Source organism: Podarcis tiliguerta (assembly GCF_965153285.1).
Source record: "Podarcis tiliguerta genome assembly, chromosome: 3".
In the NCBI taxonomy this organism is placed as follows: Eukaryota; Metazoa; Chordata; class Lepidosauria; order Squamata; family Lacertidae; genus Podarcis; species Podarcis tiliguerta.
This window is the reverse complement of record NC_139536.1, coordinates 77,914,526-77,935,044: the sequence shown is the minus strand read 5'-3', so window position 1 is coordinate 77,935,044 and position 20,519 is coordinate 77,914,526. Positions and strand designations below refer to the sequence as shown.

Genomic DNA, 20,519 nt, shown 5'->3' with positions numbered 1-20,519 from the left:
AGATTTGTATTTGAGCTCAAAATACTTGTTCCTACTAAATGTTTTATGTCACCAAGGTCAAAATAGAAGTGTGATACTGCCATAATAAAGAGTACATGTACACACAAGCCAGAAAAAATAAGCACAACTTCCTTTTCATATATAAATATATGGCTGATGCAGCTGGGAAAGGATTGAATTTTGATGGGTCAAGTGGATTCTCTTACTGACTGTTAGACTTTGGCGAAGCCTATAGTAGACAAAACTGACTAATTTATCTTCTGCAGGTTAACACTATTGCATATTTCACTTGATAAGTTGAATTTGAATGTCAAGTATGGATAACATACCTGTTTATAATTTTAAAATGTATGTTGAAGGAACAAATATGCAACAGTAACCACTTTCTCCCCCCCACCCCCCGGGTTGTGCCCGGACTCTTCAGGAAGCATTGTTTGGTCACCATACTTCTCTCACTCTTGCTTCATGAAAATACTTGAGGGATTAAAAGGAGGAAGAGGCAAACATGAAAGGAGAGGCCTTCCTTTTTTCTTGTTTTGTCACTCCACAACAGAGTTTGGTAATATGCCCCTCCAGATACTGTTGGGACCCCCAACATTTATGAAACCTAGCCAGCTCCAGTGATTAGAGGTAATGGAATTTGTAGGTGAACAACATCTGAAGGGGTTCAAGTTCCTCATTCCCAACAAGTTCACATAATGTTGTCTCAGCCTTTTTTATGCTGTGTGATTTAGAAATGGGTAAGAACATGAGAGCTCCTGGATCAGGTCAGTAGCCCGTCTAGTCCATCCTATTATTGCAGTGGCCAATTAGATGCCCATAGGAAGCATACAAAGTAGACCTGAGCACAATAGCACTCCCCTGCAGTTTCCAGCAACTGGTATTCAGAAGCATTCTGCTTCTGATCATGGAGATGGAGCATAGCCTTCATGGCTAGTAGCCATTGATAGCCTTATTTTCCATGAATTTGCCTAGACCTTTTTCAAAACCATGCAAATTGGTGGCCATCACTTCCTCCTATGGGACTGAATTCCATAGCTTAACTATGAAAAAGTACTTTGTTCTGAATTCACCCAACCTTCAGCTTTGTTGGATGTCCACCCTATTCCTGTGGGAAGCCCAAAGAAAGGACAAAGCTTTATGAGACTGGGAGAAAAACTCCTCTGCCCACTTTCTCCATGTCATGCGTAATTCCATGCATTTCTATCATTTCTCCTCTTACATGGCCTTTCTCTTAACTGAAAAGTCTGAAGTAATGCAACCTTTCCTTATCCGCTTAATAATTTTGGATGCCCTTTTCTGAACCTTTTCTAATCACCCTCAGGAGGTTATGGACTCTCCACCTTTGGAGGTTTTTAAGCAGAGGTTGGATGGCCATCTGACATGGATGCTTTAGTTGAGATTCCTGCATTGCAGGGGTTTGGACTAGATGAACCTTGGATCCCTTCCAATTCTATGATTCTATCTTGTTTTCAGGAGACCAGAACTGTATGCAGTATTCCTAATGTAGTCACACCACAGATTTGTATAATGTAATGGTATTGGTAATTTTAGTCTTGATTTTCTTTCCTAATCTGTAGCATGGGATTTTTTTCTACAACTGCACACTAGATTGCTGCATTCTGGCTACCTGCTATGACCCAGTCACTGCCAGTTCAAACCCCATAAATATATATATGCAATTAAGATACCGTATTTTTCGCCTTATAGGACACACTTTCCCCCCTCCAAAAATGAAGGGGAAATGTGTGTGCGTCCTATGGGGTGAATGCATGCTTTTGCTGAAGCCTGGAGAGCGAGAGGCGTCAGTGCGCACCGACCCCTCTCGCTCTCCAGGCTTCAGGAAGCTATCCACAAGCCTTGCGCGCCCGGCGGGAGGTCCCGCGGGCTCGCAAGGCTTGCGGGCTGCAGCGTGCAGCCCGAAGCACGGGGCGCCCTCCGGAGGACGTCCCGTACTTCGTGCAGGTGTCCGCAAGCCTTGCGCACCCGGGGGCATTTAGTATTCTGGGGGGTGCTAAGCTTATTTCTGTAAAAATGTCATGAGAATTGTATATGTATGCTTTGTAACAAAAAGGTAATTGATTTAATAGCCTTCAACAGTGACCTTTTTTGTTCTTTGACATTTTCTCATGTCAAATCCTCATGCAATGCTTTCAGATGAGCTTTACCAGAGCCATAGCTTAGTGGTTGAGCATGCAAGAAGGTCACAGGCTTTATCCCCAAAACCTCTGGATGGAGCTGGGAATGCTCTTTGTCTGAACCCCTGGAGAACTACGGCCAGTCAGGATGGATAATATTGAGCTAGACGAAGCAATGGTCTGGCTAGTTATAAGGCAGTGTTCTGTGTTCTTGTGCCCTTGGATAAACTACTTGTAACACCACAAATCACCAATAGCTTATGTGTTCTAAATCTTGGTAGACGTTAGACTTTGCTGCCTTCTTTAATTCCAGACATATCATTTTGGATTTCAAAGCCAAACATACTGGGAAACTTTAGCATTTGATTCTCCTCAGTGTGTTTAAGCTGCTTTTCTGCCCAGAGTGGCTTACAAAAATGAAATCAAAACACAGGCAATTAAGATCCAAGAAAACAAAAACAAATGGCAGCAAAATTAACTTACAAAATTAACGAGAACAAGTTTTCAAATTCTAACGGGTGAACTGGGAATTGATCGCAAAGAGCCCATCAAAGAAAGAAGATCTTTTAACAGTCAAGATTAATATTGTGGGAGCCAGCATCATAGCTGTCAACTTTTCCCTTTTCTTGCGAGGAATCCTATTTGGAATAAGGGAATTGCCCTTTAAAAAAGGGAAACATTTCCAGCTATGGTCAGCATTCCTTTAAATACTTTTGACCCAAATCATTTTAGGTGTTCAATGATAATAAGCAGCACTTAGAAGTGAGCTCAGAAACTAACGAAACCAGTGCAGGTCAGCCAAAATTGAAATTATATCCTGCATGTTAAGGGTTATGCTCCTGCTCACTCCACTAACCAATCCGCTGCCATTCCTCCCACATTAACACAGTAGAGCTCCCCTTTCCCATCCCAGGCAACTACTAAGCTTGCTTTTCCCATACCCAATCCTATATCTGAAGCCACTTTGCTCTTCTGTTTTCACCTTCACCTCCATGTCCCCCCACATTTTGTGCAACCTTTCCTTGCACACTAACCACCCCCATGGTTAACTCCTGCATCTTCTTAATCCCAAACATTGCAACTACTAAGCATCCTTTTCACCTTCCACCCAGCTATGAAGCCACCATTTCTTCCTATTCTTTAGACCTTTTCATGCCCCTGCTTTCATATTCAACCCTATTCCCATGCCTCGTCCTCTTTTCTTTTCTTTTTTTTTGCACCCCCTTTTGTACCCCCGTTACATTCCCCCTTTTCCACCCTCCTTTTTTCAACTCTCCTACGCAGTTCACTGCTATTTCCTTATCTCCTTTACAGTGGTACCTCAGGTTAAGAACTTAATTCGTTCTGCAGGTCCGTTCTTAACCTGAAACTGTTCTTAACCTGAAGCACCACTTTAGCTAATGGGGCTTACCGCTGCCGCCATGCCGCCAGAGCACGATTTCTGTTCTCATCCTGAAGCAAAGTTCTTAACCCGAGGTACTATTTCTGGGTTAGCAAAGTCTGTAACCTGAAGCGTCTGTAACCCGAGGTACCACAGTACTCTCCTCTTCTGCAGCCTCCTGTGTGTGCCTGTGCATGTGCTGATATAGGTTACCGTAAGAAGAGCAAATCTTAAGAGCAAACCGGTCAGCATGTTCAGTTAGAGAAGGTAAAGTTCAGCTGGTGAATGTTATACATGTATGGGTTTTTGCTCCTTAACAGCGCCAATCTTCTAAATTACTACATGGAATCTGGAATTTCATACTGAAGACAACAGATACCAGAAGTGAAATACATTGTGTGAAAGTACTATGGGATATTTGAGAGCTCTGCTTCAATTACCTCTGTTGCATGAGGCAGATGAGGAATAGAAGAGGGAGAAGTTTAAAACAGAAAAAAACCCCGCCCCTTACAGTGTTGTTCCCTTCTTGCTGTAGTCAGTGGCAGAAGTTTGAGTAAAGTAGTGGTAGAGTTACACTGAGGGGTTTTCTTTTTTTAAAAAAAATCAAACCAGTTTTAACATGGAGAAATGAGCAGGGATGGGTACAACGCAAAAGTTAACGCAAAAAAAGTAACACAAAACAGCGTTTTCCAACTTCCTTCTCACTGTACTCTAATACTGTTTCAAACTGCCCCTTAACCCCTGCCTTCTCTACTCAAACCTTTGCCATTGTTTAAAATCGCCACTAAGTTTCCCTGTTTTGTTCAAACCTCTGCTGTTCTTTAAAACGGTTATTTTACCCTATGTCCTCTAGAGTTTGAAACCACCATCCCCCGCCCCCTTTGCATCCCTCCCATAGGTACTGCTGCGGTGCAACAGTTCCTTTTTGCTCCCTTTCGCTACTCCAACTTCATGCAAATCCAAGACGGTGATGAAACACAACCAATCCTCCAATGGGGGCTGCGTGATGACAATCTTATTTATTTGCATTTATTTTTGTAGGAAAATAAAAACCTAGTTTTAGGGTGCTTCCAGACAGGTATTTAATGTAGTATTTATTACATACTGCTTAATAATATTTTTACAAAAAATGAAGTGGTTAACACGAGATATAAGTAGAAATAACAATGACATGTAAAAAAAAAATACAATACGTTCATAGGAGCAACTAAGTAGAAACAGAATTAAACTATCTCATAAGTAAAAAGGGGCAGTACATGAGGCAAGAAGCTTCAGTTGCTAATGCAGTGTGTCAGTACAGGGATGGATCTGAGAATGGTAACCGGAGTCTAACACAGGTGAGGCTAGTAAGTTACTATAACCAGCCAATGGCAGGGTTGCCTTAATGGGTAAGGTCTTGTCTTTGGGGCTTGAAATAAGAGAGTGGGCTTGAATCTTATGATGTCCATGTATAAGTGGAACAGTCATTAGCTCATGACCCCTCCAAAATCTGTTTCAGATAGATGGGAGACCAGAGCAGATCTAGAGGACACCTGGGGGAGAAGGGGAAAGCCAGTTACTCTACTCACACAATCTTGGATTTCACCCAATTAAATTGTCTTTTTAAACTGAATTGTTGTGCGAAAGCATTCAAAGTGACTATTGAATTTACTGTTCTTTTCAGCATTCTATATCATAAATGTCAATATTTATACATCTTGAGGAAATGTCAGGTTTTGCATCTTAAACTTGGTGAACCTAAATAACTCCCAAGTCTGGAAAACGCAGCCTGCTGATTAAAATCCCAAGCTGTCCTAAACTCATTAAAATGCATTTTAATTAACATTGTGTGCCTGTTATTCTTGCTGTTGGCTGGTGGGCAAGATGATTCCATCTCCTTGGATACCGAAGATAGTGACTTCATCAGTGCCCTGAAATAAGGTGGTTCCATTGTGATTCACAGAACTCGACTTTTTGTCTTCACGTTTGGATTCTTGAACTCTCTCAATGTAGCCTCTGAAACAACATTTGATGGAGTACTTGAAAACCAAATAGGTGAGTTCAATTACATTTAAGATGATACACAAGGAGGACGTCACCACCACAATGTACAAGAAGACTTTTTTCTCTGTGGGCTTGGAGATGTAACAATCGACGGTGTTGGGACATGGACTCATGTCACATTTCACAAGGCGGGGGACGTTGAATCCGCCGTACAGCTTGTAAAACAAAAAGAGGAAGCCGAGTTCAAACCCTGTTTTGGAAAGGAGACTGATGAGATAGGTGCATAGCAACCCTCCATCCATGCTTCCTGGGTCCTTATACAACTTCTTTCTGTGTCTCTTTTCCCTGCTTTCTCGATAGGCAACATGGAGAACGACAAGAAGGGATGGGGTGGAGACCATGATCAATTGTAAGGCCCAAAGCCTCACCTGGGAAACTGGGAAAAAGTAGTCAAAGCAGACATTTTCGCAGCCAGGCTGCCGAATATTACACTCAAACTCCTTCTGTTCATCCTTCCAGACTTGTTCTGCAGCCACAACGTAGACGAGGAGGCGGAAGATAAACACAATAGCCAACCAGATTCTGCCGATTCCAGTTGAGTATTTGTTCACCCCGCTTAGGACATCACGGAGGAATGACCAGCTCATTGCTTCCACTTCAGAAAGGGGAAAGGAACTGTAACAAAACAAATACACAAAATGAGAATGCCCTCACTTTATTTACACAACACCCAGGACATCCAAAGTGAATTACATTACTTGTTAGATTGTAAAAGTGATGATCAATCCAATTATACAATAACTCACAATTATAATTGGGTGTTCAGGGGGACCAAGTGCTGGATTTGAGTTTAAATTTTATCTTTAAACTGGAAATAACAAAACTTTCCTTAATTCCTCTCATTAGCTCCTCCCATTGGAATGTAGATGCCAAGGGTATTCTTAGGTGCTGGGAACAGTTCATTATCACCCCATACATGAAAATATATATAACATACATGTAATATATATAACAGAGACACAGGTGGCACTGTGGGTTAAACCACAGAGCCTAGGACTTGCCGATCAGAAGGTTGGCGGTTCGAATCCCAGCAACGGGGTGAGCTCCCGTTGCTCCGTCCCTGCTCCTGCCAACATAGCAGTTCCAAAGCACGTCAAAGTGCAAGTAGATAAATAGGTACCGCTCCGGCAGGAAGGTAAATGGCGTTTCTGTGCGCTGCTCTGGTTCGCCAGAAGCGGCTTAGTCATGCTGGCCACATGACCCAGAAGCTGTATGTCGGCTCCCTCAGCCAATAAAGCGAGATGAGTGCCACAACCCCAGAGTCGGTCACGACTGGACCTAATGGTCAGGGGTCCCTTTACCTTTACTAATATATATAACATATATATATAATGTAATCCTACCGGTTATCATAATGCAGAAACAGTGTGGGGAGCTTTTCCACCATTGCTCTGTCCCAGGTGTGTGGAACCTGTGGCCCTTCAGCCATGGTCGGACTCCATTATCTCATCCCTAACCAATGGTCATGTAGGATGGGCACAGGTTCCCCAATCCCTGCTCTGCCTCTTGCCAGTCTTGGAATGCCTGAAGCTACAACTGAAGATGGGAAGTAACCATGTCCCGAGAGCCTCCCATGTGATCTGCCTTAAAGATGGCTTGGGAAAGGTATCTTATTATTTTCTCATGTCCATGATTTCTTTGGTCATTCTAGATTTGACTAGTATACCTAGTACTTTAGTCATTCTAGATATAACTAGTATGGTTACCTAGTTCCAAAACCAGTAGTCTTACTAAATTCCCTATCCCCAGTATTTGCTTAGGCCAAACACACAGTGTAACGGTTGGACTTGTCAAAGGCTTCAGTGGTGTAGAGGGCAGCTCCAGGTCTGAGGGGCCCTACAAGTACTTGCGGGGATAATTATTATAATTATGAAAAGACTGATAGGGATGGTTAAGGTAATAACATATAGTACTTGTAAGCCTCCTTGTACTTCAGTTTACATAATATTTTATACTATTGTGTTCACGCTTGGAGATATTTTTGATGAAATGGTATATAAATCTGACTAAGTAAATGAAATAGGAATTTGATAGCATTATTAAGTGTCTACAGAATTGCTTGATGATGACCTATTATTTACTATTCATTAATCATCTACTGCTATCTGCTTTCATATCATTTTCCATGTTTTCTCATAGCAAGAACTCCTTTCCATTATCAGACTTCCGAAAATATGAGCAAGTGAAATGGCTCACAGGTTCTAGCCTACAGCTCCTAGCATTAGCATGAGGGAACAAATGATCCTCTGGGTCCCTTCCGACTCTACAACTCTATGATTCTCCCATCCTTGCTGTATAGTCTGCAGAGTAGACCAACTTCCAGTTCCACAGTTTTGCTGAGAGGTGGCACTGTTCTCTCACTTTATCATTAGTCTGTGTTACTTTCTCTTGCTGTATCACAATAAAAGGCAGAGCAGCATCTATTCTACTGTAACACCTGTCAAGGCATGTACTGTGGAGTCAAGGCCTTGATTCAGAACAGATTGCTGCAAATAATCAAGGGGAAAACAGATACAAGGAGAGACCGCACCATGGCAGGATGCATAAAGCCCATCACACGTGGAGGCCCTTTGCATCAGTGGAGTGGAAACTTTCTAAATCTCATTTATAATCAATTAAACGTAAAGCACAGATGGAGCCTGGATATATAGCTAGCCAGGCAGATCCAAAGAACTTAATTAAGTCAAGGAACCATTTCTCTTCTAGTTACTCCTTACGTTGACCTTTAATTATCTGTTGTCATGCCTGCCTGGATAGCTCAGTGGTGCTGATAACGCCAAAGTTACAGGTTTGATCCCTGTGTGGGACAGCTGCCTATTCCTGCATTGCAGGGGGTTGGACTGGATGACTCTCCGGGTCCCTTCAAACTCTACAATTCTATGATTTTACACACTCTCTAGGATGTGGATACTTAAAAAAGAAAAGGAGGATTCTATGAAAGCGATTGGCCAAGATTCTGACAACGATTCACAGAACATCACATGCACTCCATTGTTTTAACCCTGCCTCCTGACTTCTGCCAACTTTAGCTCCCCAGGGTTGTGAAAGCTACTCATAAGGACTGAGGAAGAACCTTTAGATAAGGATACTGGAGGAGATACTAATCCCAATGCACATTCACAGTGAAATTGCTAGGTGTGCCTTCTGCTAAGAGAAATGAGCAGGCTGCTGGTGGAAGGCAATAGGGTAGGAGTGGCTAACCTGTGGTCCTGCAGGTGTTGTTGACCTGCAAGTCCCATCAGACCTAGTCAGCATGGGCAAAGGTCATGGATGAAGGATATTCAGCAACATCTGGAGGGCCAAAGATTAGCCTCCCCTTTGGAATACATCCATGAATACAAGTCCCCGCCCCCCATTTTTGAAAGAAATCACATGATGGGGGGGGATTCAATGAAGAAGAAGAGCAGGTCAATGCAGGACTTATTTCAATCAGCTGCAAGGTTTGCACCTTTTTAAAAAACTACCAGCTTGCATCCAAAGTAGCCTGTTCATGGAAGGCAATATAGGCTGTGCACACATGACATTTGATTCTAGATTCAATAGCGATTGAGTAGTTGTTTATTCTACACAGTCCACACAGAATCTAGATATAGTGCATGTTTTTTTGCTCCTGAAAAGTAGGTTCATAGAATCGTAGAACTGGAAGAGACCATGAGGGTCATCAAGTCCAACCCCCTGCAATGCAGGAATCTTTTGTGCCCAGTGTGGGGCTGGAACCCACAAGCCTACGATTAAGAGTTAAATGCTCTACCGACTGTGCTATCCTTTCCCAAAAGTTCATTGCAGATTGATTCTGCATTACCCCATTTGAAAATGGATGCAGGCAGTCCCTGCAGTTGGTGTGGGTGTGTATCCACACCTGTCCAATGTCGTGGTGGGTATGCTGAGATTACAGTCATCATGTGCCTTCTTTATGCATCTGGGGCATGTGCAGAGTGGGAAAGGCATGGATAACCTAATCAAGGGGAAGGTTTTTAAATGTGTATCAGGTAACCACAACCACACTTGCGGTTCTAGTAGCAGGATCTAGTAGCCTGTTGAGGAGGAGCGTGAACAATTGCAGATTGAGAAAAAAAACATTTTTAAAATGCAATGCTACAAACAGGTTAGCGTGTGCACAGCTGTAGACTGCATCACTTCCATGCATACATTTCTGTAGATCATTTCTTTATCATTGGTTTATTTATTACATTTTTATTATCATGACCTTCCTCCAGAACACATTGGCTATCCTCACCTGGTTTGGCCAGCCAGTCAAAGCCATTCCCAGGGTGTGACCGCTGTCGCATGCTGACAGCTTCTAGGAGCCACAGGTGAGAGCCGAGTGCAAAGTGGACAAACGACCCCAAGAGGAGTATGACATGTCCCCCATCAGAGGTACTAAGTAAAGGTAAAGGTACCCCTGCCCGTACGGGCCAGTCTTGACAGACTCTAGGGTTGTGCGCCCATCTCACTCAAAGAGGCCGGGGGCCAGCGCTGTCCGAAGACACTTCCGGGTCACGTGGCCAGCGTGACATCGCTGCTCTGGCGAGCCAGAGCCGCACACGGAAACGCCGTTTACCTTCCCGCTAGTAAGCGGTCCCTATTTATCTACTTGCACCCGGGGGTGCTTTCGAACTGCTAGGTTGGCAGGCGCTGGGACCGAACAGCGGGAGCGCACCCCGCCGCGGGGATTCGAACCACCGACCTTTCGATCGGCAAGCCCTAGGCACTGAGGCTTTAACCCACAGCGCCACCCGCGTCCCTATCAGAGGTACTACCCCTCCCCTAACACCCCATACCCCCTTCGGAAGCATACAGTGGCATGAGAACATTGCCATCTTGGCTAGTAGCCATTGACTCCTTAGATCTATGGAACTGTGAATCAAAAACAGCACTGTCCACCAAAATGGGAAAACACTGAGAGGTAACATGGAGTTAAACATTAAATATTCCACAGCAGCTGCCGCTCCCATCATATGAAGAAATGTAAGTAGACATGTCATTTGATGGAGGCTCTGGAGACTGCTTTACTCTTTACAGGTGATCATGTTTGCCACAGGTACTGTTGCAACACACAACGCAGAGAACACTGGTCACATTCCAGGGGCATGTATCAGACTGGGGCACCCAGTGGGTCTTTTCCTTTCTCAGCACAGCAACATTGCAAGCAAGGGAGTGGCTGCTGCATCTGTGCTTGTCTAGCCTGGCGGTGAAAAGGTGAAGCATTTGTGCCACAGGGATATACAATACCCTCATTAGGGTTAAGGACATAACAGACCAATCCTGTGAGTTCTTGTATGAGCAAAGCAGCTTGTAAGATCAGGTGTTATGACAGAATTCTGCAGATTAGCCTTCCCTTTCTCCTAAAAATTTAAAAACTACTGCCATGTAACATGGAGAGAAATCCAGCAAAAATCAACCCTTTTTTGCCTACACCTCTTTGCCCTTTCCCTCCAACGTGATGGCTATATACACCCCACACACCTAAAGCACATTGAAAGGGCATAGCTTCCCCCAAAGAATCCTGGGAAATGTAGTTTAAGGGTGCTTGGAATTGTAGTTATTTGAGGGGTGAACTACAGTTCTCGGGATTCCTTGGGGGGAAGTGATGCGCTCTAAATGTATACACGAGAGAGAACTGAAACAGTGAACGCTTTCATATATGTTATTACCTTAACATCAATCTTTTCATAATTATCAGTTGTGAAATTCCATGCTGCTAGTACTTAATGCTAATACTTAGGAGAAGCCACAAGAACCACTTAATAAGCTAGATTCAGTTAGGTAGCCATGTTGGTCTGACATAGTCAAAAAATTAAATTTTAAAAAAATAAAAAATTGTCCAAAAATTGTCTAATTATAGACCAACTGAGTTTGTTCTGGTATAAGCTTTCGTGTGCATCTGAAAGAAGTGTGCATGCACACTAAAGCTTATACCAGAACAAACTTGGTCTATTAGGTGCTACTGGAAAATTTATTTTATTTTATTTTTATTTCCACTTAATAAGCTGTTCAGTGCAATGTCTTGTCAGGAACTAATTGTCTTTATATTTTATAATGGCCTTTAATGATCATGTACATTGTGAAGTCCCGTTTGCTTTAAGGCAGGCATGTCCAAAGTCAATTTCGGGGGCCTAATCCGGCCCACCAGTTGGTTTAATCTGGCCCCTGTGGCAGTTTATCTCCTGGGGTAAAATCCTAAATTTTCCACCTACAAAATCGGCCCTCACGCATGTTTACTTCATCAAATCTGGCCCTCTTTGAAAAATGTTTGGGCACCCCTACTTAAGGAAACTATCCCCTCGGGTAGTTCAGTAGGTTCATCATCAAGAGAACTCCAGCAGATGTGGTAGGATGTGTCTCCTACCACAATGCAGGAACAGCTTATCTTTCTACCATGTTCCCTCCTAAATCATTACCAAAGGCACAAAAGCTCTACCCCACATTGCAAGGGCCTCCATCCTCCCCATACCTTGGGGGAGGGGCATTTCGCACCAGACTTCAACAGGGGATTCACATCAGACTCTTCATCTTAGACATCCTTTGCCAACCAGAGGATTTGGTGCCACAACTTCCAGTGCTAGTCAGACACCAGGTTGGTGAAGGCTAATTCTCACCTATTCCTTCCTAAATCTGCCCTCCTATTGCCTTAGTTTTACGTTTGCCTTATTTCTCTTTCGCTTCCTTCTCATTCTCCTTGTTAAAAAAAGCTGACATGGTGACCTAAGGCAGGGTGTGACCCACCCTAGGTAAGGTTGGTGGTGATGCACTTGTAATTCTAAGTGACATGGCCCCTATTAAATTTGCTCCTACAATACAGGATTATCCTTTTTAATTTTCACTTTGTCTCTTTATACTTAAAAAAAAAAGTTTTTATTGAAATATTTTCATGGATGACAAAGGTACATATAGCAATGCTGCAAGTAGATTTCCTGCACATTCTTGGCTACAACTACTAATTCTCATCATATTTTCTGGTTAGTTGAATTGGAAATATTTTTTCTTTTGGTGAGAGTTAATAGAGTGTAAAGAGAGTCCCCAGAGTAATCGACAAGCAAGTGGTCGTGTTTACAAATGCTAACACTTTTTAACAACCAGCACAGTAAAAAATGGAGGAGGACCGGGATCCAAGCTTTAAGTCCCTCGCAACTGACCATTACAGAACGACAGGTCTTCTTGCTACTTATGATGGCAAAACATCCACTCACTTCCACAGCCAGCCTCCCCCCCCCCCCGACTCCTATTCCATGAGCATTTGTACATTTCTGAGCAAAACACTTTTGCTTGGCTGTATTCTGTTGCTGCTGATGCTGCACTTAAGATTTTTAAAAGCTGTTATACTTCCATCCTGTTTAAAAAGAACACACATATACGCACACTTTATCATAAGTGGAAAGCAGACTTACCTTGTAGAGCAGCAGATGGCTGTCAAAAAAAAGCACGCAGCAGGTTTCTGGTACCATTAAAAATTAATCATTTGCTTTCCCAGAAACGGAGTTTTACAGCGTCAAGCGTTGAAAATGGAGTATGATGGTTTCCTAGGCAGTGTAACCTAAACAGGTGTAACCTGATCATTTGTTCAGGCATACTATTCAAATGAGGGTGTCTAGAGGAGTATCAGGGTAAATAGAAACTAAGAACAAATGCTTTAAGCCATATATTGCTGCTGTGCTGTATGTATGTACACACACACATATATACACAGTACATTCAGATTCCCAAGACTGATGTATAATTTGGAAATTCTCATCAGACAGCATGGTATAGTGGATTGTGTATTAGGCCTGGGGCAGGGCAATAGCTCAGGGGTAGAGCATCTCTTTGCATGCACAAGGTACAAGGTTCAACCCTGGCATCTTTAGGTAGGGCTTGGAGTGTATGCTGCCTGAAATCCTGGAGAACCATGGCGAGTCAGCATGGCCAGTGCTGAGCTTGTGGCCTGACTTGGTGGAAGGGCAGTCTCCAATGTCCTTGTGTCAGCAATGAAGCCCACTTGGTGACTTCGGGCTAGGCACACATTCCTCGCCATTAAGACACTGTGACACAGGAGAAACTGCTCTGAGTCCATTGGAGGAATGGTGGGATCCCAATACTACTAAGATACACCCCAACCTCTGTTGTTGCTGCCATCCATGTGTCTCGAGAGAGAGAGAATGGAGTGTGCCTCCGAAGTCAAACCGTTAGTAACACCAAAGTGATCTCTCCAGGGTACAAGCCTGGGCAGTGTGTGTGGAGGTCCTGGGATGCCAGACAACAGTGTGGTCCAAAGGGAAGCAGAGCAAATGTTTGGCACCAGCTTGGCTGCAGGAGTTGCCAGAAGGAGGCACACAGGGCGCCATCCAATTGTCTTAGGGACTGCACTCTGGTTCTGTGTAGGTTTTACTCCTTAGCTTTATCTTCTCCTGAAGATTCCCCACAAGGCAGCAGAGGTGTAGGTTCTGAGTTTTTCTTCCCACCCCACCCACCCATCATTCCGTTTGAAAATAAATGTTTGGAAAGTTTGCTTAATCCCCCTCTCTTTCTAAACCCAAAGCTATCTGGTGATTGTGATTCACTACCCTAAAATTACAACAATCACCTTGCTTCAATTTTGTTTCCTGAAATTTGCATCTATGGAAAGCAACAACGCAGCTGGCTTCAACTGAAGCATTCTTTTAATGGGAACTTGTTTTCTTCTGAAGTTGACATGTGCTTCCTACGATTACAATGCAGACGCCCTCTAGTTCTAATACAATACTTTTCAAAATTGGTGGACCTTGCTTCTGGGAGGAAATCCCATAGATTATGTGCTGTATGCAGAACCGTAGCTAGAGAGTGGTGAGGTGGGCCCCCACCAGGGGCGCAGGCGAGGGGATGCGCAAAATTGGCTAAAATATTACCATAAATACGTCTATAAATAAAAATATTGCATCATAGGAAAAGGTTTTAAATAGAGGGTGAATTGAATGGGTGGAGGAGAGTTGGAAAGAAGTGGCTAGGGGGCACAATCTGGATGGTTCAGCCAAGGGCGCAAGATCTCCTAACTATGGCTCTGGCTGTATGAAGAAGTGTTTTATCTGTCAGCCCTGAATCTTCCAGTATCTGGTTTAACTGGATGTTCCCAAGTTCTAATATAATGAACTCTATCCAGGTTCTCTGCACTCAGCGAGATCTGACTCCGTCTACACATTACTACTTACAGAACAGTTAGGTGCTTAATTTTCACAAATCAGATCAAAACTGGTTTCGGGGAAATCGCACCAAAAAGCAGTATTTCATCAGAAACGGCCAGATAGATACTGGATGCTGATTGTGGCTGATGTCATTCCAAACCAGCAGTGGAAGTGCACTGGGTGCAGAATAAACAGGAATGTGTATACAGCCCAATGCAGTTTCTGATGTCTCAAAGCATCACAAGTGTATCATCTACCAAGGGACAAATCCTGATATGTAGGAGTGGCTGCCTGGATTCTTGCTGCAATTTTTAAAACCTCTCTAATTTAATTTCCTATGTTTGGTAGAAATCTGACTCTGCTCTAGGGAAGGTTTTTGGCTGTGGGATGCAGCCATTACTTTGCAGCATTGTTGAGTACGACTAGACCATATTACAATGAAGGGAACAAAACACTTATTTGCCTACCGTGTTCTCTTCCTCTGAGATGATTCATTCTGTATTTTAAGGTGAACAATTGCTTTAATCTTTGCTGACAAAGGGCAAGGTCAAGCAATCTAATCCACCTGCTTCTTACAACAGATGATAAGATGGAAATAGCAGGGCTTTACTTCTGATACGATCTTTCATTTTAAAAATGTAAGTATTCACTGCAATTGCTCTTTAACATTACCTCTTTGAACCCTCACACATATGCAAAGCTTAGTTCTTTTATATATCAGAATTCTTGTTAATGGAAAGATACAATAGGATAGTAGCCAGTCTTTTGATAAAGACTAGATACAATGGTTTTTTAATTATGCTAGCTCTGTTAGGAATAAACTACAGTTCTCAGGATTCTTTGGGGTAAGCAATGTGCTTTGAATGAGTGGAGGCATATTTGCATCTAGCAAAGGGCTCTTGGTTGTTTTTTACATTTATACTTATTTTTAAGTTTAGAGGGAAAATGGTCATTTGCTGGTGTGGTTTGAATCCAAGCCACATCTGCAAATGGACTTCAAAGGGGTCTGCCAATCAGCTCACTGTTACAGTGAGCCCCTGCCCACCTTTAAAAGTTCACCTATGGGAAGGGAAAGGGATTAAGGATCATGTCTCTCGGATGGATCCAATTAGCCACACCAGAGATAGACAATACTGAGCTAGATAGATCACTGGTCTGCCCTGAAATAAGGCAGCTTCCTACATTCCTTTGTTTTAAATAAAAAGTATCTACAATAACAGAAAGAGTGGGAGGGGAAGCAGATGTTAAATATGCCTGTTTTATAACACTGCGAATATGAATATAAACCTCAAATTATAATGCAAAGTGATCTTTTTAATAAAATTGGGTATGCCCCAGTTTAAAACTGAACATTTCTAAGCCCCGCTGATTTAAACAGAAAAGAGAAAATCAAATGCCTAGCTCTTTCATTTAAATCCATCAGCCGCAAATGTGCTTAATTTTTATTGTCTGTAATTGGAGTGAGGAAAGTTTTGAACCATGTTTTAACTCCAGATAATCACAACGGCAACACACACAAGCGTTTTGTGAAAGTGAGCTTCCAATCTCAATTGCACACTATATGATGCAACACAGCCGAATTCGATCTTGTCTGTTGACTTTTCAGCTTAACTACCATTAGCTCAATATCTGTGCTCATCATTGTGAATATGAGTGGGACAACCTGTATACTCCTCCTGATATTGATGGAGTACAAATTTCCTAATCCCTGACCACTGGCCATGGTTGTAGTCCATGGGGGGACGCACAAGTTCTCTATGGCTGCTATAGGAGGTCTTCAGCATCTCTGCATATGCACACTGGGCACCACATAAAAATCTTCTCTTCCCAGTTTCATCTCTATGGGGATATAGCCCCCCTGCTGCATTAGTAGGCAACATTTTTAACAGGAGCTTTCCTAGTTATATGGAAAATAATGGAATCCAGCTAATATTATTTCTTTGTTTACTTCTCTGCAGATTCATCATAAAAGCTGTTGCCACAATAGCTACCAGTACAGCAGTTGAAGTGCGAGTTAAATATTGACAATAAACACAGATGGCCCATTCAGTTCTCTAGTACCAAAGTAGATTCTCCGCATTTCCTACTTTCTAATATTTGCAAACTAGTGATGCACGTGAATTGCATTCATAGTGGCTGGCGAATTCTCTTCCTTTAAAGTTCTATTTCTTTTAATCCAGCAGTTGTGTAAAAGAGGAAGAAAAAAGGGAAGAAAAAAACCCCCAGCAGGTGTCGCTTCTTCTGACACCGGTTAAAGGCGCAGGAAGCCCGCTCTGGCGTTTGAAGCCAGACATTTTTGGAGCTCGCTTTACAGAGCAATCTTCAGCACGTTTACTCAGAAGTAAGTCCTGCTGCTTTCAACGGGTCGCCTCCTTAATTTCCTCCCGCCTTTTGCATGGTTGGCCGCATGATAAACTGCTAGATTATTGTCTAGGGTCCCAACTGCGGTGAAGACCGAAGCTTTCACAACTCCTGCAGTTTCTCTCCACCCTCCTCCGTTCCCCTAATGCGGAAACAAAGCGGGACGGTAATGGTGGTGGTGGGGAGATGTTAACCCTTCCTCTAAAGCGGCCTGGTGCCTTCCAGACGTTTGGACTTCAACTCCCATCAGCCTCGGTCGCGGTCCAAAATGGCCGGCCTGACCGGGGGCTGATGGGAGTTGTAGTCAAAGACGTTGGGAGGACGCTGTTTAGAGGAGAGCGCTGGCTTAGGTTTCGGAGGCGAGCGAGAGAGCGAGCAGGAGATATCTTTCTCCTAGGCTGCCCCGTGCGAGAAGCAGATCCCGAAGGTGCGCCCCCCCCTCCCGCTCCCACCTTTCCCTCAGGTCGCGGCTGCAGTATTGAATGCGGTGCCAGGTTGAGGGAAGTGTAGGGCTTGTGCTCTAGTTAACTGGCTTTGAGCTTGTGGGTCTGGAGTATCAAGAGGGTCGCGCGCACTCATGGTCTCAAGGTTGCAAGCCAGGAGGCGTAGTTGGGGTGGGTGAGAAGGGTGGGATCAGCTGAATAAATATTTGTGCAACTTGATGACCTACAGCAGGTTTCCTCCTCTTTTGTTATGCCTGTTCTGCAAAGTGTGTAGCGAGCCACTTGTTTTCAGTTGCCTAGAAAACTTGAGGTGAGTTATATATAAGTTTTGAAACTTCTGGTAGTGGAACGCCCACAGCGTGAGGGGTGAGATTATATTTGGTGGAAGATGTAAGGCCTGCTGCTGCTCGCATTTACCTGGAAATAAACTGCTCTGGGTTCCCAAGGATTTACTGCCAGGGGACGCGGGTGGCGCTGTCGGTTATACCACAGAGCCTAGGACTTGCCGATCAGAAGGTCGGCGGTTTGAATTTCCGCGACGGGGTGAGCTCCCGTTGCTCGGTCCCTGCTCCTGTCAACTAGCAGCTCGAAAGCACATCAAAGTAGATAAACAGGTACCACTCTAGCGGGAGGGTAAATGGCGTTTATGTGCGCTGCTCTGGTTTGCCAGAAGTGGCTTAGTCATGCTGGCCACATAACCCAGAAGCTGTATGCTGGCTTCCTCGGCCAATAAAGCGAGATGAGCGCCACAACCCCAGAGTCGGCCACGACTGGACCTAATGGTCAGGGGTCCCTTTACTTTAAAGTATGGATATGAACAGACTATGCAACATGTTCCTTCCTGCAGGCTGGAGCTGATGGGCTTGAAATACATATAAATAATATGCTTTCAAAGTGGTGGGGGAAACTCATTAACTGGCTAAACCAGGCATCCCCAAACTTGGCCCGCCAGATGTTTTGGGACTACAATTCCCATCACCCCCAATCACTGGTCCTGTTAGCTAGGGATGATGGGAGTTGTAGTCCCAAAACATCTGGAGGGCCGAGTTTGGGGGTGCCTGGGCTAAACACTCTGGCTGTAGTTATGGCAGGGTTTGTAGGAGTTGAAATGCATGTGCTGCTGCTATGGTTTATTTACACATATACTACCTGAGCCTAAGAGGAAAGGGTTCACAGCATAACACCCTAACAGATCTTGCTTCTCCCTCAGTCACAGCCTTGGGTTACAGCACGAATCAAGCACAGAGCTGTGTATTGTACATGTTACCTTTATACATGTTTTTAGAACAGAACCCCTAAGCGAGCACTTACCTAAACCAAACTGTTTTATGCAGCAGTAAGATGTCTTCAGCACCTCAGCCTCCAGATTTACAACATGAAGCACCCAAAGAGAAAGACTATCGAACTCCTGGATTCCGAAGTGTCCGAACTACCACCTTGTTCCGTGCTGTGAACCCAGAACTTTTTATTAAACCTGTAAGAAGCTTGTTAAGAAATAGCCATGATACGTGTGTGTGCATTCATTATACAGTGGTACCTTGGGTTACATACGCTTCAGGTTACAGACTCCACTAACCCAGAAATAGTAACTCAGGTTAAGAACTTTGCTTCAGGATGAGAACGGAAATCGTGCCCTGGCGGTGCGGCGGCAGTGGGAGGCCCCATTAGCTAAAGTGGTGCTTCAGGTTAAGAACAATTTCAGGTTAAGAATTCCTCCGGAACGAATTAAGTACTTAACCCGAGGTACCACTGTATTACATATTACATTTAATTATAGATTGGGCTTTTTTTATTATTCACAAGCAGCACTTGCTTTGATGGAAAGATATGAAGCTGGTAACTAGCTAATCAAAGTGTGTGGCATATTTGGAGGTGGGGGGAAGCCAAACTATCTCCAGTGTGTTTTTTAATGTTCACAGAATGGGCAAATTGTTATGGTGTATGTACATTCGTGATCTAATAACTAGCTACTGTCTACATTTAAGCATTTTATAAATACTGGTACATGTTTTTACTATGGAGTTGGGTAAACTTCATTAAATCTATGAAGTAAAGTGGAGCTAAGTGCACCAAGATTTTGGTTGCAAAAGTTATGTAGATATACTTAAAAAGAGCAATGACTATCGGGCAAATGGTCTCCTGTGACAGTTTATTTATTAGATTTATATCCCACTATTTCATGGGTTCAGAGTTGACTATAGCAGTTTTTCCACATACAAAAACTTCATCCCCAAGTGTCATGCAATCAAAGTAAGTAAAATGTCTGAGGGATAAAAGAAGTCAAATCAGTCTACATTTTTACTTTTATATATGTTGAATTGTAATAGTAGTTAAACAGTTTGATTCTGTACGTTTCCATTCCCCATACTGAAAGCTGAACAAAAATGAAGAAGTAACTGAAAAGTTGATAGCCCCCACCCACCTGTGCACATACAGATGTTTGTATATGAATTGGATTAAGTACAATATTTTGGATTTCAATACTAGCGTGTATTTTTTCTTATCTTCACAGAACAAACCAGTTATGGCTTTTGGGCTTGTAACGATTACTCTTTGTGTAGCCTACATTGGATACTTGCATGCACAACAAGAGAATAAAAAAGATCTTTATGAAGCTATTGACAGTGAGGGAAAGCGACATATGAAGCGGAAGACTTCTAAATGGGACTAAAGAAGCGCATTTGCACATGATCTGCATGTAAGGCGACACAAATAAGTGGTATATTTAGTTTTCTGATTTGTGACTTTTCAGGATTTTGTGTGGAAAGCCAGCATTTTTCTTGGCAATAATGGATGTTTCTTTTGAAATATAATGCCCTTTAATAACTAGGAAAAATGATATTGCCTGTACTGAATAAAAAGCCAGCATTATTAAGAAATGTAATATTTGTAACAACTGTTGCAGGTATTCTAAAAAAAAAGGACTGTTGCAGATATTCTAAGAATAAGCATCTCTCTCTCTCTCTCTCTCTCTCTCTCTCTCTCCCTCTCTCTCTCTCTCTCTCTCTCACACACATGT

The 20,519-nt window shown here is 43.1% G+C and overlaps 2 protein-coding genes and 1 long non-coding RNA gene across 5 annotated transcripts; 2 read left to right on the top strand and 1 right to left on the bottom strand.

Moving 5' to 3' along the window:
• Positions 1-4,119: 4,119 nt before the first annotated feature.
• GJB7 (gap junction protein beta 7) lies at positions 4,120-13,102 on the bottom strand. The gene is made up of 2 exons (XM_083433601.1): positions 12,951-13,102; positions 4,120-6,177 (listed from the first exon to the last, which is right to left on the bottom strand). Exon 2 carries the CDS (start codon positions 6,147-6,149, stop codon positions 5,355-5,357), a length of 795 nt encoding a protein of 264 aa, XP_083289727.1. The 5' UTR covers positions 6,150-6,177; positions 12,951-13,102; the 3' UTR covers positions 4,120-5,354.
• Positions 5,417-16,872, top strand: LOC310674407. Its single transcript, XR_014509566.1, has 4 exons — positions 5,417-5,553; positions 6,022-6,096; positions 15,205-15,334; positions 16,655-16,872. It is a non-coding gene; the product is annotated as an uncharacterized lncRNA (long non-coding RNA).
• Positions 16,873-16,920: 48 nt separating this feature from the next.
• On the top strand, positions 16,921-20,376 carry SMIM8 (small integral membrane protein 8). 3 transcript variants are annotated; one of them, XM_083433617.1, is made up of 3 exons: positions 16,921-17,037; positions 18,835-18,976; positions 20,013-20,376. In XM_083433617.1, exons 2-3 carry the CDS (start codon positions 18,842-18,844, stop codon positions 20,169-20,171), a joined length of 294 nt encoding a protein of 97 aa, XP_083289743.1. In that variant the 5' UTR covers positions 16,921-17,037; positions 18,835-18,841; the 3' UTR covers positions 20,172-20,376. The 3 variants fall into 3 exon arrangements, with proteins under 3 accessions (XP_083289743.1, XP_083289742.1, XP_083289744.1); XM_083433616.1 differs by lacking the exon at positions 16,921-17,037 and adding an exon at positions 17,352-17,484; XM_083433618.1 differs by lacking the exon at positions 16,921-17,037 and adding an exon at positions 17,394-17,484 and having other exon boundaries at positions 18,838-18,976.
• Positions 20,377-20,519: the final 143 nt, after the last annotated feature.